Consider the following 15,783-nt stretch of genomic DNA (forward strand, 5'->3'; position numbering starts at 1 on the left):
AGTGAAGGATTTGAAGTGCTCGTGTCTGTGCTCAATCGTGACATTCTGGACACTTGTTTACCACTTCTTAAATTCATACACACATAGCAACGAAAAAGGAAGAAATAACTTTCACAATAACTAAAAACAAAATCTTTAGCACTGTCCCACTGGGCGTGCCATTTTGTTCACCTCGAGTTTTGGTAAAGTTCGCTAGACTCTTCTTAAAGGTTACTTGTGAGATCGACCAGGGAATCTCAGAACAGTGCTTTTGTTTAGAGTTTTTGTGAGAAGTTCTTTTGTTTTAGTTACGAGAATGAGGGTGTTCAACACGGCGTCTAACACACTTAGAATGATATATTTTTTTTGTAAAAACATATTTGGTGAAAATCAAATCACAAATAAACAAAGGAAAACAACAAGAATAAAAGGTAAATGACATAACATTTAAAGTTTGCAGAAAAGTAGATGGTTCAAACATACATAGCCCTTGCTTGACTCATTTTGCTTGGGTACTCTGAGTGTTACAGCGTGCAGGCGTTAGTAAAGTTGTGAACCTCTAAAACTATGTACAAAGTTCTTTATTTATAGTGCAGGCGTTACACACTTAGAAGTCCATGTTCTTTACCTTAACTTCCATCCCACGCTTCCACGTTCTATATTGAGGTGCCTGTTCCCTCCAAAACCTTAACCTGCGTGAAATACACTTTTCATTTGAATCCTTTGGGCATTTTTGCCTGCTTCTTGGGCTTTTAAGTATTTCTGGGCCCAATAATCTATTTTTCCTTTTGGTTCTTATTCGACCAAATGTGGTTCGACTTGAGAATATTTCTCTCACAATGCTCTTCATTCTCTTTGGCGGGATTTTAGCTCAAATCAAAAATCCCAGCCAACACCATGAGACTTAACATCACAATTTTGCCCTTATCTCAGCTCCACCTATGTATACGAGTACACACAATCATTGTTGTTGGTTTTGTCAACGAGAATCATTGGATTCAAGTAAAGTTGAAACCTGATTGTCCATTGCCACCCGTCACTGATCGTTGGAGAAAGAATTGTACCAATGATGCAAAAGCTTGAAAATCAGCATATGCTGGTCGCTTTAGACATTGAGAAGACATGTATAGAAAATCCTATTAGTTTGTTTTTTATGAATATATGTATGACAATTAATATATATATATATATATATATATATATATATATATATATATATATATATATATATATATATATATATATATATATATATATATATATATATATATATATATATATATATATATATATATATATATATATATATATATTCTACACTATGTCGGGTAGTTATTTTACCAATTTTATTTTTTAAGAAAAAAATAATCATTAGTATTACCGAAATTTTCATTTTTTTTCCAATTACCAAAAATTTAAAAAATTTCAGTATGTTGTACCTCTTCACTGGAAATTTAAAATTTCCGGCACTGGAAATTTAAAATTTCCGGCATCGGAAATTATAAATTTCCAGTATCCCACACGGTAAAAAAATAGTAACTTCAATTAAATTTCCGGTATTTCTCTAAAAATTTCTAATTATCTTACGAGAACATTAACGTAAAAACGCCAAAAACAATGACTATCATATGTAAGTGTGAGAGTGGTAAATTAATTTCTTGACCATTTGCTTAAAACAAAAGTTATTTAAGAATCACTTTAATTAAATATATTAATAAAAATGAAATTTAAAAAAAATTTAAAAACTAACTTTGATCGATTAAGAATTCAATCAATGACTTCGGCATCTGAAACTATATAACCATTCTTTTTAATTTTAGCTATATATTTATTTTGTGGTTATCATATATTCTAAAAAATTTAGAGATATTTAATTTGTGGTTCTCATATATTGTACGAATATGAACAATCACATTCTTTTTCTAGTACTAAAAGTCTCACATCTATACTGACGAGTCATATATATAAACACAAACCATGTATGCATAAAATTCAATCACTCCAAAATGGCCAATTTTCTTCCTATCAAAGTTCTTGTTATTATTTCCAATATAGTTTCATTATTTTTCTTCTCTCAATTATCCACCGCAGTTGATTCAATCACTCAATTTCAATCTCTTGATGATGGCAATACCTTGGTTTCTAATGATGGAACTTTTGAGTTAGGATTTTTCCGACCAGGAAGTTCCACAAATCGCTATGTTGGAATATGGTACAAAAACATCTCAAATAGAAGAATAGTTTGGGTTGCAAACCGTGATAATCCAATCAAAGACAACAATTCCAACTCAACCATGTTGATCATAAACCAAGAAGGAAACCTCGTACTACTTACCAATAACAATCAAACTCTTGTTTGGTCAGTAAACATCACAACACAATCTTTGTCTTCTACAAGTTCACATGTGGCTCAACTATTAGACAATGGAAATTTTGTAATCAAAGACAACAATAATAACTTTCTATGGCAAGGTTTTGATTTTCCTTGTGATACTTTGTTGCCGGATATGAAGCTAGGTTGGGATCTAAAAATAGGTCTCAATCGTCAATTAACTTCATGGAAAAATTGGGATGATCCGTCTTCGGGAGATTTAACTTGGGGTATTGTTCTTAATAGTAATCCAGAAATTATATTAAAAAAAGGATCCATTGAGTTTCATAGGAGTGGTCCTTGGAATGGAGTTGGATTTAGTGGAGCGCCTGCGGTGAGCGTTACTCCAATTGTTCATACAAAATTTGTGAACAATTCAAATGAAGTTTATTATACGTATAGTCTTGTAAGCAAGAGTGAGGTCTCCATAACTTATTTGAATCAAACACTTGATAATCGTCAACGCGTTACATGGGTTCCAAAAGACAATATTTGGAGGGTTTATGAGTCTGTGCCAAGAGACGATTGTGATGCCTACAATCCCTGTGGTTCTTATGGAGAATGTATTCCTAACGAGTCACCTATTTGCCAGTGTTTAGATGGGTTTGTGCCTAAATCGCCGCAAAATTGGAACACTTTTAATTGGACACAAGGATGTGTACGCAAAATTCACCCTGCATCTAAATGCATGGTGAATGATGGTTTTGGAAGATTTTCTAGATTAAAATTACCGGAAACTACACATACTTGGGTCGATGCTAATATGACAATTGTGGATTGTAAGAAAAAGTGTTTGGAAAATTGTTCTTGCACGGGTTATTCAAACTTGGATGTTAGAGGAGATGGTAGTGGTTGTTGTATATGGTTTGGTGATCTTATTGGTTTGAAACAGGTTTCATCCGTTCAACAAGATCTATATGTTCGAATGGATGCTTCCTTAGTAGGTAAATTTTCTGTTCTTCTTAAACATTTTAATTGAACTCGCTATTATTAGAAATATCTTATGTACTTTAAAGTTTAAATCATTAGAAAAAAATTAATAGACTAAAATGAATAGAAAATTGTATAGAAGAAAATGAAGAAGAAAAAAAGTTAATCATTTATTTATTCATTTATTGAGCAATAATAGGTCACTATTTTATCTAACATTTGACAAGTTCTATTTTTTTTTAGATTCAAATGGAGAAGTTTCTGGTGGAGATAAGAAAAGTCATACTTTGACAATTGCAATCACTATTCCATTGGTCATTGTTTTCCTACTTGTGATCATAATCTTCTACCTTTGCAAGAGAAAAAGAAAGCAAAGAGGTAAATTTCTTGAATAGAAACATTTCATTTCAATTAAATGATTTAAATAAATTACTAACAAAACTAATACTACCATAAAAAAACCTCTTTTCATTAATAAGTCACTTACTCACCACCTTATTATATTAGCCTTTTTAATTATAAAAACCTATTTATTTACAAAATATATTTCATATATAATTAATTTACAGTAGGTCCAACCCATATATTTCATATATAATTATTGTGATATTGACATCATTTAAAAACAGAAGATAGATCAAAGAATATCATTTTAACAAAAATGAAAGAGGAAGAAGAACAAGATTTTGAGCTTCCTTTCTTCGATCTTTCCACAATGATTGACGCAACCAATGACTTTTCAAATGATAACAAGCTTGGAGAAGGTGGTTTTGGGCCGGTATATAAGGTAAATATACAATAACTTGGTATAATACATGAGAAAATGCTTGAGTCTTATTTTTCAATGTTTTTTAATTATAAAATTTAGGGTATACTTGCTCTAGAAAGACGAGAGATTGCCGTTAAAAGACTGTCGGAAAGTTCTAAACAAGGAACGAGAGAATTTAAAAATGAAGTTATATTATGTTCAAAACTGCAACACCGAAATCTTGTCAAAGTTCTTGGCTGTTGTATTCAAGGAGAAGAAAGGATGCTTATCTATGAATATATGCCCAACAAAAGTTTAGATTCATTTATTTTTGGTTAGTATCTCGATTAAGCATGATCATTAGTAAACAATTAAAATAAATTTGAACCTACTTTTCCATTTTGGAAAAAAAAAACACTTATCAATAAAATGCACATTCTTAACAGATCCAGCTCGAAAGAAACTTTTAGATTGGTCAAAGCGCTTTAACATCATATGTGGAATTGCTCGTGGACTTCTTTATCTTCATCAAGATTCTAGATTGAGGATCATACATAGAGATCTAAAACCAAGTAATATTTTGTTGGATAGTGATATGAATCCAAAAATCTCAGATTTTGGCTTGGCAAAAATTTGTGGTGATAATCAAGTTGAAGGGAACACAAACAGAGTAGTTGGGACACAGTAAGTAATTTCGCTAATATCTTATATACTTTATGTATAAATATACTCTTTAATTCTATATTTTTATTAGGAATACACAAGCTGTATATATAGAGTACAAGGACAGAATTTGAAACTAAAATCTATCATAAAATTAGGGGAATTAATCTCCCTATAAATGCTGATTCTAATTACAGTAAATGTATAAATAAAAACTAATTAATTAAATTAAAACTTAATCCTAACGAGTTTTACAAAATATAATCATTTGATTTTGTATTGATTATTCCACACTCCCCCTCAATCTAGGTGGTAAATGTCTATCATACCTAGATTGGATATGATATTCTTGTATACATTCCTTGGAAGTGCTTTTGTTAGAATGTATGTAGTTTTCTTTCATGATGGAATACGATCATCGCTTATAATTTAATGATAATTTTTCTCCTTAATGAAGTGATTGTCTATCTCTACATGCTTTGTTCTACCATGCTGAATCGGGTTCTTCACAATGCTTATGGCAACCTTGTTATCAAACAATATCTTCATGGTGTGGCTGGTTGGAATTTTGATTTCATCTACCATTTGCTTAAGCCAAATTCCTTCACAAATACCTTGTGTCATAGCTCTGAATTCTGCTTCTGCACTACTCCTAGCCACAACAGATTGTTTCTTGCTTCTCCAAGTTACCATATTGCCCCCACACAAATGTTCAATACCTGCAGTCGATTTTCTATCAGATAAACACTCTGCCTAATCTGAATAAGTGTAGACTTCAATACCTTTGTTTGAGTTCTTCTAGAAATATAGTCCTCGACCTGGTATACCTTTCAAGTACTAGAGTATTATGTTCACATTTCTCGTGTCAGTTTCAGTTGTATTTGACATATATCGACTAGCCATGCTTTTTAGCAAAACTAATGTTTGGCCTGGTATGAGTTAGATAGATTAATTTTCCAACTAGACTTTGATATATATCTTTATTAGCTTGTACATTCTCATCTTCACTCCTTCTTATTGATTCTATCGGAGTATTGGCAATTTTTCATCCAAGCATATTTGTTTCTTGAAGTAAATCCAAGGTGTACTTCCTTTGAGAAACTGAAATATCGGCCATCCCTAGAAAATACTTGATCTAGCCTAAGTCCTTAACTTCTTTGGTTGGTTAACTTGTTCAACATTATCCCAAGTTATTACAATATCATCAACACGGATAATAAATAAGGTTATCTTTCCATTCATAGAGTGCTTGACAAACATAGTATGGTCTATTTGGCAATGAACAAATCCATCTTACTTAACAACTTTTGTAAGTCTTCCAAACCATGCCCTTGGTGATTGTTTGAGGTCATATAAATATTTGTGAAGTTGGCACACCATTTTGTACGTCTTGGGTAATTCAAGTCTCGAAGGAATTTGCATATATACCTCTTATTCTAACTCCTCATTAAAAAATGTATTATTATATCTAATTGTTGCAGGGACCAATCTAGTTTTGTTGCTAAAGATAGTAGAACCCGGACAGAATTAAGTTTCGCAACAAATGCAAAAGTTTCTTCATAATATACTTCATAACATTGGGTGAACCCCTTACCAACCAACCAGGCTTTGTACATGTTTACACTTCCATCAACATTTTACTTGATTGAAAATATCAACTTGCATCATACTACTTTCTTCCCTTTTGGTATAGTGGTTATCTCCCATGTTCCATTTTTTACAAGTGCTTGAACTTATTTTGTTGCAGCTTCTTCCCATTCACATTTCTGCAATGCTTCTTGAATATTATTTGGAATTTCTATGTTTCAATAGTTGCTACAAAGGACTTGTAACTTTGTGACAATTTACCATCGGAGACATAATTTCTAATAGGGTGTTTAGTGCAAGTTCTAACCCCTTTTCTAATAGCAATAGAAATGTAAATATATGTTGTATTTATATCAACATGTTCAGGAATATGGAGAATATTACCTGTATGAACATCATTTCCTAGAGCCTGGTTTCACTCATGCCCTTGCATTGAAGTTTTACTTGACTCTACTTCCTTCCTCCTTTTTTAGGCCAAAATTCTGTTTAGATGTGGTTGGGACTACAACCTCAGTCTATTTTGTTCTTGTTTTCCTCATGACTTCTGTTTTCCTTTCACTTGGTTGAATATTAAAGGTTTGGTTTGGTAAATTTTTCAGCTGGTTTAGGCGTAGGTTCGATTGGTTAAGTGTCATAAGTTTGGTCTGGTAAAATTTTTCATGATCGCTTAGTTCAAGAGCCAAAGATGTTATTCTAAATTTTCAATAGGAAGTATGTATGGTTGCTCCCCCTGAAATGATTTTAGTGGTTGGGAATAAGTTTTGAAGTGTGGAGAGTGGGGTCTTAAAGTTAAGGATATGATTGGGCGTTCAATTTATAAGGTGAGTTGCTGAAAAGACAACTTCTCCCCAAAAATGTTGTTGGACATTTAAGGCTAACATGATCGATCTAGTCACTTCTAGGAGGTGTTTATTCTTCCTTTCTACTACCGCATTTTGTTGGGGATTATCCACACACGAACTTTGGTGAATAATTCCAACCTTTTGAAGATATGAACTTAGAGCTAGGTTGAAATACTCCTGGCCAATATGAGCAAGCATGTAATGACCTCTTTGAGTCACTACAGAAGCACCGCCTTTTTCTGCAGTTAACATAGTTTGCTGAAAGAGCTTTTGAAGAGTCTTCATTTGTTCTTTTCTAAAAGGAGATGAGTTAGAGTATTCTTGATTTTTAAAATGACGTGTTACCTTTACCCTCCTTGGCTTTGAACAGTTGGGCTCTGAAGGTTTTCCATGTATGATCCAACATGTTCCCTTTGTGTGACCAGGTCTCTTGTAGTGATCACACCAAGGACATGTTTTCTTTTTTGATGGTTGAGACTGATTTCCTCTTGCTACTCTTGCTACCATTTCAGAACTCTTATTGTATGGAACAAAGGTGGGTGTCCCTAACATGATTTTTCTCCTACTTTCTTCCCTTCTCACTTTTGAAAAAGGCTTCTCAAATTTTGGGAAGTGGTTTGGTTCCAAGAATCCTTCCACGAAATTCATTTATATCCTTGTTTAGTCCCATTAGGAATTTGTAAATCCTATCTTTCTCCCACAATTCATTATAATTGTTTTGATCTTCTGTACATCGCCATGTAACATCTTTAAATATGTCCAGTTGCTGCCAGTGTTTGTTAAGTATGTTAAAATACCCAATAACAGAAGATTCTCCCTATCAAAGGCCATGAATAATGCTTTTAACCTCAAATACGAAAGATGTGTTATCAATGTTTGAGTATGTTTCCTTCACTGCATCCCATATCTCTTTTGCAGTATCGTAGAACATGAAAATTTCACCAATTTCATTTGTCATGGTATTGAGCATCCATGACATTACTTGGCTGTTCTCAGCTTCCATTTTTGAAAGTTTTTGTCTCCTTTATCAAGACACTTAGTATCTCAAATGGTGTAGCCTTCCATTCATTTTTCTTTGAGGAAGATCTTGGCTAACCTTACCCATTGGGTATAGTTTTGACTATCTAATTTATGGCCTATGATGAGGTGAGTGAGCCCTTCGTGTGAAATGCCAGAAATGATTCATTCTCTACTTTGAGTGATTAATCAGATTTGGGTTCTCCCATGATTTTGTGATGCTAGGTTAGGGATGGTTCGGATTGTGCTCTAATACCATGTAGAAATACCCTCTTTATTTCTACATTTTGATAAGGAATACATAGGTTGTATATATAGAATACTGGGGAAGAATTTGAATCTGAAATATGTCATATAATTAGAAGAATTAATCTCCCTATAAATGGTGATTTAATTTATAGTAAATGCATAAATAATAGTTAATTAATTAAAGTAAAACCTAATCATAATGAGCTATACATAACAAAATCATTGGATTATGTATTGATTGTTCAACACATTGGTTATTTTTTAATTCAATTTAGCATTTTATTTTTATTTTTCAGTGGTTATATGGCTCCTGAATATGCTATTGATGGACTATTCTCCATAAAATCTGATGTATTTAGCTTTGGCATATTATTGCTAGAGATTGTAAGTGGAAAGAAAAATAGAGGACTTACATATCAAAACTGCAATCACAATCTTGTTGGACATGTGAGTAACACAAACAACTTTTATTTTCCCTTAATGAAATTGTAAATAATTTTATTAAAAAAATTTTGTAGGCTTGGAAGTTGTGGAAAGAGGGGAACTCAAAAGAATTGATTGATGATTGTTTTGGGGACTCGTTTATTCTATCTGAAGCCTTACGTTGCATACAAGTTGGTCTTTTATGTCTACAACGCCATCCAAATAATAGACCTAATATGACAACAGTGCTTGCGATGTTGACAAATGAAACTGTTTTAGCTCATCCAAAGGAACCTGGTTTCATAATAGAAAGGGTCTCCACCGAGGGAAATTGTACAACCCAAAATTTAATTTCTTCCTCAATCAATGAAGTCACTATTTCATTATTGGATGTTAGATGAAAATTTTATTTTATCTATTTGTATATTATGTCATTTTGACAGGTTGATGGAGCTTAACGAATTATGAATCTTCTAGTTTATTTAGAAGGAAATCTTTTAGGTGTATTTTATTAGTTTGTCTAATAAAATCATTATCATGTGGTTTATTTTGTTATCTTAATTTGAGTGTACATTAACTTATATAAGCATTATATAGCCTTAGGATTGAAATATATGCATAAAGAAGAATGCTTTTAATTTTCTTTGAGTGTTTTATTTGTGTATGTTTGGTTCCATTTCTACAAGTCCTAGAATCAATTCTAGAGATGTAGAATTGATTCTGGGTGATTTTGAGGTGTTTGATTGTTTAAAAATAGAATTGATTTTGTCTCCAGAACTGATTCTACTTGAAGCTAGAATTTGTAGCTTCCGCCTCCAAAACTGATTCTGGGTGTTTTCGCACTGATATTTATTCTTCAATTCACTTTCACATATATGTATCCAAACACAAATCAATTATGTTACACTCAATTCTGTTAAAATCAATTATATCAAACTCAATTATGCTTGAATCAATTTTGTTCACCGTCAATCCAAACATACTCATTGTTGTTTTCTTTTCTACTTTATAAATCCAAGTTTAACGATTTTAGTAGGTAAAGAATCCTCACCTATGATCATCTAAACATTTTGGGGTTGTATATGAATTATATTGAAACCTTTATGTGTAACACCCCAAAATCTAGAATTCTTTATTTTAATGATTACTTATAAATTTTTAGGAATATTATGTGATGTGTGATGATATGTTGTTGGGTATTAGTGGAATATGGATGCTAATTAGAAGTTATTTAGATTTAGTAATTATAGTTTATATTATTTAGAATAATAATAATAATTAAATAAAATATTAAGGTGAAAAGGAGAAAAAGGGCGTAATGGTAAGTGTATGTGATTACGTGAGGGTATGATGGTAAAAGACAAATTAGGGAGAATAAATTAATAGAAAAAGGGAAAATATGGGACTGAAGGATTCATTATGAACGATCGTGAAAATTGGGAGAACGTGAAATAAGAGGCTAGGACAGAGGAACCAAGAGGAGACAATCATCCCTTAGGTCTTGAAGAGATATCAAAGTTGTGAGGATTTCAAAGTAAGGGGGTAATTATAGTTTATTATGATTGGTATGTGGTAAGGATAGATGTAGGTTGTGTTATATGTGATAATTTGATGATGAATAACATGATGTGTTAATGATGAATTGTTATGTTGTAGATCTTGATGAATTGATGTGATTGTTATGTTGTGTTGTTATTCCATGATTCTATAATATGAGGAGTGATTTTTGAATGTTAGGATAGTAGAAAATTGGGTCTGTGATTATGTATTTTTTGTATCATGAGTTGTGTCGTGATAAGTCTTTGAAAAAGTGCTTTAAAAAGTCATGTTGTGCCAAACGTAGTAGTATGTACCGACCTATACGTTTTATGCAGACACATGTTTCTTTTAAAAAGTGATTTTTAGAAAATCTAATAGCATGTCTCGACCTGAAATTTGGATGTGTCGACATATAGCTGTTAAAAAAATAATTATGGTTTATTATGATTGGTATGTGGTAAGGATAGACATAGGTTGTGTTATATGTGATGATTTGATGATGAATAACATGATGTGTTAATGATGATGAATTGTTGTGTTGCAGATCTTGATGAATTGATGTGATTGTTATGTCGTGTTGTTATTCCATGATTCTATAATATGAGGAGTGAATTTTTAATGACAGGATAGCAGAAAATTGGGTCTGTGATGATGAATTTTTGTAACATGAGTTGTGTCGTGATAAGTCTTTGAAAAAGTGCTTTTAAAAAGTGATTTTGTGCCAAACATAGTAGTATGTACCAACCTATACGTTTTATGTGCCGACACATGATTCTTTAAAAAAGTTATTTTTAGAAAATCTAATAGCATGTGTCGACCTGAAATTTGGATGTGCCGACATATAGCTGTTAGAAAAATAATTATGGTTTATTATGATTGGTATGTGGTAAGGATAGACGTAGGTTGTGTTTTATGTGATGATTTGATGAGGAATAACATGATGTGTTAATGATGATGAACTGTTGTGTTGTAGATATTGATGAATTGATGTGATTGTTTGTTTTGTTGTTATTCCATGATTCTATAATATGAGGAGTGATTTTTGAATGTTAGGATTGCAGAAAGTTGGGTATGTGATGATGTATTTTTCGTAACATGAGTTGTGTCGTGATAAGTCTTTGAAAAAGTGCTTTTATAAAGTCATGTTGTGCCAAACGTAGTATTATGTACCGACCTATACGTTTTATGCCGACACATGTTTCTTTAAAAAAGTGATTTTTAGAAAATCTAATAGCATGTCCCGACCTGAAATTTGGATGTGCCGGCATATAGCTGTTAGAAAAATAATTATGGTTTATTATGATTGGTATGTGGTAAGGATAGACATAGGTTGTGTTATATGTGATGATTTGATGATGAATAACATGATGTGTTAATGATGATGAATTGTTGTGTTGTAGATCTTGATGAATTGATGTGATTGTTATGTTGTGTTGTTATTCCATATTCTATAATATGAGGAGTGAATTTTTAATGATAGGATAGCAGAAAATTGGGTCTGTGATGATGATTTTTTTGTAACATGAGTTGTGTCGTGATAAGTCTTTGAAAAAGTGCTTTTAAAAAGTGATTTTGTGTCAAACATAGTAGTATGTACCAACCTATACGTTTTATGTGCCGACACATGATTCTTTAAAAAAGTGATTTTTAGAAAATCTAATAGCATGTGTCGACCTGAAATTTGGATGTGTCTGTCGCACGCTCGCGAAATGATGAATAGAGCTACCACTAATATATTTATCCCATCGAGGAAAAGTAATATCAGAAAACCTGGATTAAGGAAAGGATACGAAAAGGTCTTTCGACCAGAGATCGAGTAAGAAGTCGGTTACGCAAGGGGGAGGTATTAGCACCCCTCACGTCTGTGGTACTCCACAGAAACCACTTATGTTTATTCTATTCTAAAGGTGTGTTATCTATAAATCTAAAGCTTAATGCTAAGGGAATGCATGCAAAAGGAAGAAAAGGGAAAACACGGGGAAAATAAGGTTTATAAATAGTTGTGCTCGCTTAGGCCCTGCGACCTAATGCCTACGTATCCTTCTTAGGAATCAGAGCGCCGTAGTTCGGCTCAATAGTTTTTGTTTGTTTTTGAGTTTTTTAGTGGACGAAGTTACATTCGCATTCTAGCATTAGGATAGCAGCTCGTTGAGTGCAGTCTTATGCGTTACCTGTCTGCGATCGAAAGGAAGCAACGTGTCCGATTAGGAGAAAGAAAGCCCTGAAGGCAAGAGAAAGAATGCCTCGGAGGCAAGAGAGAGAAGAGAGAAAATTGGTTTGTGTTTTTTAGATGTAATTCCATGATGGACAAAACCCACTACTAGGCTTCGCACCACTTCCTTACTTTGTTTTAATTTGAACATTTATTAGATGTTTTAAGTGTTTTTGGTTAGGTATCTTTTAAGGGAAATTTATTTGTGACTTGAATCATACCCCAAAAGTTTAAGTATTTAGAGAAATACACCAAGGCCTACACCTCAATCATTTCTCTAAGTAGCGGTTAAGAAATACACCGAGGCCTACACCTCAATCATTTCTCCCACTAAGTAGAAAAGAAATACACCGGGGCCTACGCCTCAATCATTTCTTTCCCACGATAGAAGAAGTAATAGCATGATTCGCGTCGTCCTTTATTAAATGTTTTAAAGTTGCAAAAGAGAAAGGAATGGAATCTAGTCTAATTGAAATGATTCTACCTAAGTGTTAGGATTTTGCTAAGGGAAGAGAACTAGGCCTAAAGTGTGAAGATTATAAATCCTAAGATCTAAAGGAATGTACAAATGGGAAATCACAATTACAAGCAAAAATCAATGTAAACAATGATACAAAATTAGTACAAAAATTGAATTAAAATGACTTGAAAATATGGTACCAAAGCATGAAAATAAATGATTCAAAATATAATGTAAAAATTGAATTAAAAGGACTATTTTCGTTATGAACTTTATATAAAAAAGAATTCAAATCAAGCAAGCAAAAAATAATATAATTAGCCTAAAAACTAATATTTTTTAGGCTTAATTGCAATTTTGGTCCCCCTATTTTGTGTTTTTTTCGATTTTGGTTCCCCCATTTTTAAAACCATGATTTTAGTCCCCCTCTTGAGTTTTCTGTTGAACAAAAGACAAAAGTAGGGACTATTTTTGCAGAAAAAAGCAAAATAAGGGGACGAAAATTGCACAGAAAAGTTTAAAAAGGGACTAAAGTAGTGACTTTTAAAATAGAGGGATCAAAATCAAGAAAAAGACAAAATAAGAGGACTAAAATTGCAATTAAGCCTATTTTTTATTGTATATTTTTCTATGTCAAAAATTGTACCAAAGTCTAAAAATTAATAGGAGAAAATTAGTGTTTTTATTGTTTCTTATGACCTAAAAAGATATGGAAAAAAATAGAGTAAAAGTCCTAAATTCTACCAATTTTAAATAGAGTTAGGGGGTGTATTAATCAAAATATGGTGTCTGCAGCAATAGGGGCGCAGGGCCCAAAAGTGAGCCCAAGGGCATTTTTTTTGTTCAGACTGAATTGCCAAAATGGCAGTGATGGGCCCATGGGGGTGAGAAAGTAATTAGGCCCAAGAGAATTGTTTTTGTAAAGGTTTCAGGTTACCAATGGGCCACATGGGGGTGTGATGAGCAATTAGTGAAGGCCCAACAGATTGTAATCCATTTTCATTATTCCATTTTTTAGATTATCAGATTTTTAATAAAATAAAAAAGGGATTAAATTAGATAAAAGAAAGGGAATTTAGGGTTTTGTGTTGTTGTGACTATCAGACTCTCATCTCCCTTCTCTCTCGAACAAAAACGGCGGTGGTACGGTGGAGAAATCTGTCTTCTCCGACCGAAATCTTGGTCCCTCCGTCGTATATCTCCCCCTAATCTCCATCTCAGTCTCTTATTGTTTTATTCAAACCACCTTTGATTCATACAAATATCAAAATCCCTAATTCGAACCCTAATTTCGGTGTAATCCAAATTACAAGCTCAGAAGAGAATAACGGATTATCTTACCTGAGATACAGAAGGAGATTAACGATATAGAATACCAGAGGAGCGGCTTCAGCTAGCTCGGATGCGAAATAAACACACATAACGGAGAACGAGTTTCGATGATAGGTAACCAAGCTTCGCTATTCTCACTCTTCTTGTAATTCTCTTCTGCTCGGTTCTGAATCTTGTTCTGAAACGTTGTTGTTGGTGATGATGAGGTTGGAATTTCGTTCCTGAAGATTAAAGATGTGATGCTGAATGCGATTGAGGAAGATGATTCAAGATGAGTCGAGAATTGAAGATTGAAGCGTCAAAGAGAGAATTCAAGTTCTGACTATCATTTCGTTGATTGATTCTTTTCTTCTATTCTGCAGTGAATTTCTAAGGAAGACGGATTGAAGGTTGAATGGAGAATCGAGGAAAGAGTTGAAGGTTGGTGGTGAAGAGGTGAAGAATATTGGAGGGGATGAAGAGTGAAAGTTCACAGAGAGATTGAAAATGATGATCTGAGAGAGAGAGTGCAAAAAAGAAGAATGTGAAGAGATGGAGATGATGATGAATAAAGATGAGAATCTGGAAAAGATGGAGAATGGTCCAGTGCATTTGTGATCCATTCTCATCAGATTTTGTGGTTTTTATTAATTCAAATTAAAAACAATTAATTAATAAAATAAAAGAGAAAAATCAAAAGAGGGGAATTAGGGTTCATTTTATGACGATCCATCTCCTCACTCTCAGACCTCTTTCGTTCTTCTCCCTAGCGCCCAGATGGCCGCGATTTCTCGAGCTCGTCCTCTCAAATCGAATCTCTAGTATCTCCGTTCAACTTCCGATCAGCAACCTTCGGCCACCATACAAACATTTCCCTCAGATTCATTCTCGTTTCCTATTCGTCAACACCGCGAAACCCTAAGCTATCGAAGTGAAATCGAACGCGATACACAAGGATTCTGAGCTCAATTCTCTGTGGTTATGAGTCGTAACGTGTTGTTCTACACAGAAACTTCAAGAAATAAGCAAGAGGCGAAGAAGAAGAAGAAGAAGAAGAAGAAGAAGAAGAATTCGAGGATTTACTTACCGGAGGAGACCAAGCGGGAAGAGGGCGAAGGCCAGAGATGAGAATCGCACGAGCTCCGATGCGAAATAAACACAAATGACAAAGAATTTCTTCAGGTCAGTTCTCTTGCTCTACTCCTTCTTGCATTATCTTTTTCTTCTCCTTCTGAATTTGTTCTTTTTGTGAATGTATGCGCGCGTTTTTGTTATTGTCATTGTGATTCTGCTGAGCATGGATTGTGGAGAATCAGAGAGATCATGAGGATGAGGAGTCACTTGCTACCTTAGGTTAGATCTCCTTCTTCTTATGGTTCCCCACTTTCTCTTTTCTCCTCTTTTTCTTCTCTTCTATAGAGCTCTCTCTTTCTACCAAGTGATAGTTATGAC

At 33.3% G+C, this 15,783-nt stretch overlaps 1 protein-coding gene across 3 annotated transcripts; it reads left to right on the forward strand.

The window, feature by feature from the left end:
* The first annotated feature begins 1,968 nt into the window (after nucleotides 1-1,968).
* LOC131593424 (G-type lectin S-receptor-like serine/threonine-protein kinase At4g27290) lies at nucleotides 1,969-9,402 on the forward strand. 3 transcript variants are annotated; one of them, XM_058865918.1, is made up of 7 exons: nucleotides 1,969-3,294; nucleotides 3,524-3,658; nucleotides 3,910-4,067; nucleotides 4,149-4,362; nucleotides 4,475-4,712; nucleotides 8,683-8,833; nucleotides 8,905-9,402. In XM_058865918.1, exons 1-7 carry the CDS (start codon nucleotides 1,986-1,988, stop codon nucleotides 9,208-9,210), a joined length of 2,511 nt encoding a protein of 836 aa, XP_058721901.1. In that variant the 5' UTR covers nucleotides 1,969-1,985; the 3' UTR covers nucleotides 9,211-9,402. The 3 variants fall into 3 exon arrangements, with proteins under 3 accessions (XP_058721901.1, XP_058721902.1, XP_058721903.1); XM_058865919.1 differs by having other exon boundaries at nucleotides 3,913-4,067; XM_058865920.1 differs by lacking the exon at nucleotides 8,683-8,833 and having other exon boundaries at nucleotides 8,905-9,087.
* The last annotated feature ends 6,381 nt before the right edge of the window (nucleotides 9,403-15,783 follow it).

The sequence above is a fragment of the Vicia villosa genome, linkage group LG3 (assembly GCF_029867415.1).
Source record: "Vicia villosa cultivar HV-30 ecotype Madison, WI linkage group LG3, Vvil1.0, whole genome shotgun sequence".
In the NCBI taxonomy this organism is placed as follows: domain Eukaryota; kingdom Viridiplantae; phylum Streptophyta; class Magnoliopsida; order Fabales; family Fabaceae; genus Vicia; species Vicia villosa.